The sequence below is a fragment of the Empidonax traillii genome, unplaced genomic scaffold (assembly GCF_003031625.1).
Source record: "Empidonax traillii isolate 1590-97213 ecotype Southwest subspecies unplaced genomic scaffold, ASM303162v1 scaffold2219:size63860, whole genome shotgun sequence".
In the NCBI taxonomy this organism is placed as follows: Eukaryota; Metazoa; Chordata; class Aves; order Passeriformes; family Tyrannidae; genus Empidonax; species Empidonax traillii.
The window spans coordinates 55,753-63,860 of record NW_020957412.1 but is presented as its reverse complement, the minus strand read 5'-3'; the positions used below and the strand labels follow the sequence as shown (position 1 = coordinate 63,860).

The window sequence follows — 8,108 nt, the reverse complement described above, 5'->3', positions numbered from 1 at the left end:
CCAGGCCCCGCTGCAGAAGCGAAAGGAATCCCAAGCTTACATTTTTTTTTTGGGTCCTCTCTCCATCCAGCCAGTCCCAGCCCCGGAGCGGGTGATGTCACCGCGGTGCCACCACCATCACCACCCCGCGGGAAGCACGACGGGAATTGTAGGCTCTCCCTGCGGGATCCGGGACCGCAACTGCAGCTGCGGGACCCCCTCCCTCCCTCCCCCGGGGCTTTATGGGCACCGCCCGAGCCGCTTCAATTCGTCGGGAAACTCTTCTCAGCTGGGAGAGGAGTGCGGGGGAGCGCTTGGAATGCACCTTCTCCTTCCCAGTTAGCAGATGTAATTCCTAAGTAATTAACCTAAGGTGATCATTATACTATATATATGTATATTTAAAAATATATATTCTATATAATAAATATAATATATAATATATAATATTATATATATATTATATATTATATATTATATATTATATATATATTATATATATATTATATCTTATTGCTTATAGTTTTCCATATATCAGTACTATATATTTAATTTTATACCTTTTATATATTTATATACTTAAATAATATATAAAATTATATATAAATATATTTATATATAAATATAAATAAAAATAAAAATTAGATATAATCCATATATATTTGTATTTTATATAAATATATTTAGACGGATGTGTTTTGTTTTTTATAATATATAAATATATGTGTATTGATGTATTTTATATTTTTATAATACTTTCATAATCTATAGTGTAATATATATTGTAATATATATTATAATAATATATATAATACATTATATATTATATATCATAATATATTATAATATATATTATATTATAATATATTATATTTATATTTTATGTTTTATATGTTATAATATTGTATATTATACTATATTTTCTAATTATTATATATAAATAAATTAATATATTTTTATATTTTATATAAATATATTTGTGACTATGTTTTATGTTTATATAATATATAAAATATATTCCTGTTATATATCACTACATTAACAATTCATGCATTTTCATTTAGAAATTAATTTGCTAGTAATATATTAATTAATAATGCGTTAAGGTAATTGTGTGATATTTAATATACAATATAATATATAGTGTATATGATATCATATGCTGTATATATACACAATATATACATATATTTGTGTATATATACAATATATTATATATTGTGTTACATTATATTGTGTTATATTATATATGTGATATAATATAGTGTATATACACATGCATATATATATATATATATATATATATATATATATATATATTTATTTTGATACTTCCAAAACCATTGAGGTTGTAATCAGGAAGAAATTTTAATCATTACAATATAATATAGCATACAACATATGTATAAACACATTCATATTTAACAATACAAGAGTTCTCATGACAAGCTGATCCCCTCCTGCATCTCTGGGGTTTTGGCATCTCCAGTAATTCACTGGAATGACTTTTTTTTGTTGGTGGTGACACTCCTGCCACTCCTGCTCCTGTGTCCCCACTGAAGGCACCACTTGGCTCCCTCCAGCTGTGTAATCATCGATGAGAAATCAAACCCTCCGCTTTCTGGAACAAGAATTAAACTTAAAGGTTGTTTTATTAAAGGCTTTTTTTTCACGCTGAAGCAACTCGCCTTCTCTCCACTTGCAAGTATCCAGTCAACAGTTACATTTTATCACCTGTTAAACATTTTTTTCGCTTAATAAAGTCATCGTTTCTCCACAGTTCTTTGCCTTAACTTAGATCATAAATCCCAATCTCCCCTGACATCACTCCTGTTTTAGTGCTACAAAAAGAATGAATGTAATTTAAGCAGATAACAAAATCCAGAGACAACCAAAATGGCAAGCGGAGCCTTTTTCATCTTTCTGAAGAAAATTACATAAAAAAGGGATAATACAGTTCAGTTGCTGGGAAGTGAGGCCCATCATCAGTCAAGTGTTATTGCAGTCTTGAGAGCAGAAGAGAGAGCAGAGTGTTAAATTCCAACTAAAAATCAAAAATGATTTATACACACAGACCCCTCCCAAAACCCACTAAAGCTGCCCTTCAACATCCATTTATTTCAGTTAAAATAAGTTGTTCACCCTGAACAATAAAACTACGTTGAAAGGACTGCTAAAGTAGACTGTGAGTGCCACACAGCACATAACCTCCCTCAAATATTAAGGTTATTCCCCAGAGCTTTTCTGACACAGAAATAAATAGGAAATTGGGTCCCCTCTCCCTTAAAATCTCAGTCCTTGTTTGCTTTGTTGTTATTCCCCCACTGGTTTCTCTCCACAAAGCTGTAATGACATTCCCAGACTGCCCCTGTCCTCCTTCAGCTGCCTGGTGTAAGCACAATTTGAGAATTAAAACATATATAAAAATGTGATAGGAAGCTTTTGTATCCATTTCTGTATTTCCCCCCCCCCCTCAAAAAACTGGAAAGATCAAAAATCTCGAGCAGGGATTAAAGGGGGAAAAAAGAAAAAAAGAATAAAAGAAAAAGCCCAAACATTTCCAGTGTTCTGGCAGCACAGCACTAAAGTACAAACTCTTATTTTAGTGATAGGAGTAGACAGCAAAATTCCAGGACAGAGGGAAAGAGAGGAAATCCAGACACAAATTCACAAAAACAGTTCAGGTATGAATTATTTCCACTAGTTTGAGAACAGCGTGTTACAGAAAAAAAAAAAAACCAAGACAGACTAATCTGAAGGGCTGACAATCCACCTAAAAGCAAAATGCCACACAGGGAAAGGATGGGGGAAAATAGTTCAAAGTAAAAACATAGCACTTTTTTGTGTTCCCATCCAGCAGGGACTGTGCTCTCGACGATATTAAGCGGCTAGAAATAGTAGGAGCCACGCCCTCCTCTCAAAATAAGATGTAAAATGCCCCCAGTGCTTGTGCAGAGCGCGGTTTCAGGAGGGATTACTGTGAAAAGGGGATGGAAGCTGCCAAATTTTCCAGCTCTGAAAATGCTGGACAAGTGGAGTCCCCTGGAAAAGCGGGATCACCACAAGCTGTGAGGAATAAATCAGATCCGTGACTCTCATCTGAGCAGTATTTGGACACTCCTCGTGCACCTCAAAGATTTCAGCAATGCTTTAACAGCATTAACCTAAAATATTAATATTAAACAAATACTAATATTGAGCACATATTAATATCTGTGAGGGCTTTTCAGAGTTGCTGACATCAAGTAATGCAGGGTGAAGATGCTCACACACAACCTCCTGGCCACAGCAGTGTGAAATCTTATGAGTAATTGTATTTTTAATATTGGATCGCAGTCATTTTAATTACTCAGTAGGACACCCATAATATGTTATATTTTATGTTTTATATGTGTTTTATATATGTTTTGTATATATTACATATAAGATATAAAATACATATCACATAATAATATATCTAAATATAATAATGTATAAAACATATATATAATCATATATATTATAAATACTGTTTATTTTTATTATATATTCTGTTTATATTATGTGTTATGTATTTTATATGTATTGTGTATGTATGTTATGTATATATGTATGTTATACATGTATTATATATGTTATATAGTATATAATAGATATTATATGCTATAGTATTATAGTATTATATGTATTATGTACTATATATAGTATATATAACATATAATATAGATATATATATCTATATATATAGAGAGAAATACATATATTCTATATATAAAAATATATATAGAGAAATAATATCTATCTATATATAAATAATACAGACATGTTATAGTATATGTATTATGTACTATATATAGTATATATAACATATATATTGTATAGTATATAATAAGTTACATATTATATACTATATATGATAGATAGATAGATAGATAGATAGATAGATAGATAGATAGATAGATAGACAGATAGATAAATAAATAATTACAGAGTAGACTGATGAAGTATGAGCAGTCATTCTTCTGGAATCTTCACCACACCAAAACAACTTTTTTGGAATTTTACTATGACAGGAAAATTTAAAAAGGCATGGGGGGAAAAAAAAAAGGAAGATGAAACTTTCTTTTTCCTCTAACCATGCATTTCAATGTATTTCCTTCCACACTGAGGAGTGGCAGTGGGTCTTACTTCATCCCACTGGTTGGACTCCCTGATCTTGGAGGGCTTTTCCAACCTTAATGATTCCAGGGAGGCAAAAAACCCTGACAAAAATCAGCCCTGCAGCTTCCAGCCCAAGCTCACCCAGATAAAACCATTAATGCTGGAGCAGGACGTTAGTGAGAATTAAAAAAAAAAAAAAATTAAGGATAACATGGGTTGGGGCTGCCCCCTCCCATTTCTGCCACATCCTTTCTCCAGAATCCATCTGATACCTCTTTTATTTCAGTACCACCTTATTTTGTGTCTAACCTTCTGTATGGCAACAAGAAAAGCCTTTAAAATACGTTAAGAGGACAAAAGGAACGTGTGCCTGAGGCAGGAAAAACTCAGAGCTTCCCCAAACAGAGGAGTTTATTCAGTGTTTATTCGGGCTCTGCTCACACCGGGACAATAAAACTATTCTGTGGAGACTTTGCACAATGGGTGGCAGAGAGGAAAAGCTGCTTCTGGCAAAGCAGCATCAGCGAGCAGCACAGCCTCGCCTTTGTGGCACTCAGAGGATCCAGTTTCATTTATTTTTTTCCAGCAGAACGGCTCTGATAACAATCCCCAACCTGACCAACAGTCTAAGGTGTTTTTCTGGTCAGCAAGCAACCTGAAAAAGTATTTGTCCCGTTGTGTGTCTTCACCCCAGGCAAATGACAGGCATCATCTCTTCTCCTTTGGATAAGTAATTTTTTAAATTAGATATAATTAACAAGATATTCCACATATTCATTTTACGGCAACCATAGAGTTTTAATCGATACGAGCATTTTTCACAGACAACTTCCTTTCACAGTAACACTGAAACAGTGGCAGAATGTGCTTTGGACGGGTTTTGTTACAAATATTCATGCAACAGGTTGGGGTTTTTTTGGTCAAAATGTTGGGGTGGGGGGACCTGGGCACCTCTCTCATCGTGCCCTTGTGTAATGGATTTATTGTAATACAAAACCAGAAAGGGCTCCTGTAAATCACTGCAGGTTGATAGGGGTAGGAGGCACGGAGCTGGTTTTGGCTTTGGAAGCAAAGAGGAATACGCTGGCTGCAGGAGCAGGGAAAATTGGGAAGGCAGAAGAGTGTTAGGGGCTGTAAAAAAAACAAAGCAAAGAAATGCCAACTTAAAAAAATCAAGGCCTGAAATGTGAAGTACAAGGTTTTCCTCTTCCTGAACACAATTCCAGCAGTGGGGAGAAACACCCACACCATCAGCGAGTTTAAGCAGCTCAATGCAAGGAGCAATTTGCAGTAAACGCTTTTAGCCTGAGAATATATGTAAGAGCAGCATGATCTCCACTCCAAAAAAAAAAAAAAAATCATAATAGTACCACAAAATGGTTATTCTGAACTGAAACATTCCGTGCGTGGAATGGGAAATCTCCTGCTACCGCCGCTCACTTCAGTGAGCACATCCGGCATGGAGCACAGGCTGGTGGAGGGCCAGACTCAAAATCCATCCACAGACCAACCCAGCAACACGTGGCAACCCCTAAACAAGCAGGGATCACCCCCAGGAAAAGGTGCACTCCCCTGTGTCTCTCTCTCCACAACGCTCAGAGGACGATCCGACCTCGCAGCTTTGGGTTCCCGCCGTTCAGTCCCCGATTCGAGGCATCCCGTAACGCCCCCTCCATCCAACACCACCACCATCAGCCGCAGGCCGAACTTCTCCCCCAGAAACGACATCCTCCTTAAGGCAAACGGCGGCTCCTCCCCTACTTAGCAGCAGTTTTGGGCCACCACTCGGGCGTGTTGGCGCTGAGCGGCACTTTGTCCCCACCCACGTTTATGCAGAGCGGCTCGTTCAGGTGAGCCAACCTCAGCAGGGCTATCCCGAGGTCACCTCCTCCAGCCCGGAACCTCCCGGCCGCCTTTCCCGACTCGGTGAGGATCTCGGCGCCCTCGGGAATGCCGTCTCTGGGGAGCGGAGCCGAGAAGGAGACGGGGAGCAGGCGCTTGCGGATGACGCCCATGTGGTGTGTCCTGGCCGTCAGCTCCTGCCCGATGTAGCAGCCCTTGGTGAAGCTGATGCCGTTCATGTAGGCCAGGTTGGATTCCAGAGGGAGGGCGACCCCAGGAGGGAGATCCTTCACACCTTCAGGGATTCCTGGGAAAAGAGCGAAGGCAAGAGGTAAATACTCCTCCACAAGGCTTGTGCTCCAAGTGCCTAAAATTGTTTGACTCATCACTAACTTGATTTTCCAAGCAAGATGGACTCTGATTTAAGCACAGAACCACCACCTTTCCCTCTGCCAATTAATTTAATCCACCGTCAGCCTGGACACCATAAAATCAAAGGCACTGGGACTCCCAGCAGTGAGTTTCCTCTCAAATCAAACATCCTCCCCTTGGCCTCTGAGTTAACTCAGCAAATCCGCCCGTGAATTTTTAGGAGAGTAAGTCTTGGGTGTTCCCTCTTCCTTCCTTAGCAACGAGCAAAACACACGGGCTGTGTGTAATCCCAAAATAACCAGAATTACTCAGACCACAGGAGCTTCTAAGAAAATGAATAATCCTGGTTTTCTTTCAGCATTCCTGACCCAATCCCCATCATCTGAGTTAAGAGAAAACCCAAATATTGCTTCTGCTCCCCGAGAGAATTTTAACCGCCAGAGAACGTTTTTTACTCAAAGTAGCAACTAATACCTCTATTTATAAACAAACTAAACACGTGACTTATTCCTGTCTTATCTCAGCACGTGGACTCCCAAAATCCTGTGCCACACAGAGTGCAAACGGGGACTCGGCTTTACCTTGTTTATACCTGTGCCTGTGGTAATCCTGAACGTCTCCAACTCGGCTCCCAGGGATGATCTCCGACAGGTTGGCTCCTTTCTTTGTGATCAGCCTCCAGCCCATGACTCCCGCCCTGGGGTCGGGAGTGAAGAGCACAGCCTGGCCTGCACGTTTTGGGAGGGAGCTGGAGGCGTCTCCAGCCCCTTCCCCGGGGATGACAGCCCACAGGGAGAGGTCAGGGCAGGGGGCGATGTCGACTTTCCTGCGGATCTTGTACAGCTTCAGGTGTTTCTGGAGGGGCTCCAGGACGCTGCTGTCGCACTCCAGCAGGATGTGAGGCTCCTCTCCCGCGCTCCCGTGGAGCCTGAAAAAAGTAACCACCTGCGAGGTCAGGAAAACAAACCCTCGGAGCAGCAGGAGCCAAAAGGCTTTGTCTGGATCCTGGTGCGAATCCAGAAGTCCAGGCAGTTTCATGGAGGGCTGCTGGCACGCATGGAGCAGGAAATACCTCCTGTTTTCCAGCCATCAGTCATGTTCTTTCCCAGCAAACACTGCCTTGACCTCTCCCAGGGAAAGGAACAAGGCGTGTAAAGTGAGGGGAATTTCAGCAGGGGGAGAAGCCATGGTCAGCTGTGGCTTCCACTGGCACAGAATCCCAGAATGGTTTGGGTTGGAAGGGACCTTAAAGATGATCCAGTTCCAACCCCTACCATAGCCAAGGACACCTTCCGCTATCCCAGGTTACTCCAACCTGGCCTTGGACACTTCCAGGGATCCAGGGGCAGCCACAGCTTCTCTGGACAACCTGTGCCAGGGCCTGCCCACCCTCCCAGCCAGGAATTCCTTCCCAATATCCCATCTAACTCTCTGGCAGTGGGAAGCCATTCCCTGTGTGCTGTCCCTCCATGCCTTGTCCCCAGTCCCTCTCCAGCTCTCCTGGAGCCCCTTTAGGCCCTGCCAGGGGCTCTCAGGTCTCTCTGGATCCTTCTCTTCCCCAGGGGAACCCCCCAGCTCTCCCAGCCTGGCTCCAGAGCAGAGGAGAGGAGTCACTAAAACCACTCCGAATAGGCGCTTTACTGCGCTTTAATTTACAGATATAAGGCAGCAGTGCCGCGACTGTGACACTGGCGGTGACAGGAGCCACCTCCGTGCCCTGGCCAGTCCCCTCTCCCCCCGCCGCCCCGCAATGGTCTCATCCATTCCCCCCCCCC

At 41.1% G+C, this 8,108-nt stretch overlaps 1 protein-coding gene across 1 annotated transcript; it reads right to left on the bottom strand.

The window, feature by feature from the left end:
* Positions 1-5,759: 5,759 nt before the first annotated feature.
* LOC114071706 (putative transferase CAF17, mitochondrial) lies at positions 5,760-7,371 on the bottom strand. Its single transcript, XM_027909554.1, has 2 exons — positions 6,915-7,371; positions 5,760-6,268 (listed from the first exon to the last, which is right to left on the bottom strand). The coding sequence occupies exons 1-2, from the start codon at positions 7,369-7,371 to the stop codon at positions 5,877-5,879; spliced, it is 849 nt and encodes a 282-aa protein (XP_027765355.1). The 3' UTR covers positions 5,760-5,876.
* Between the last annotated feature and the right edge of the window lie 737 nt (positions 7,372-8,108).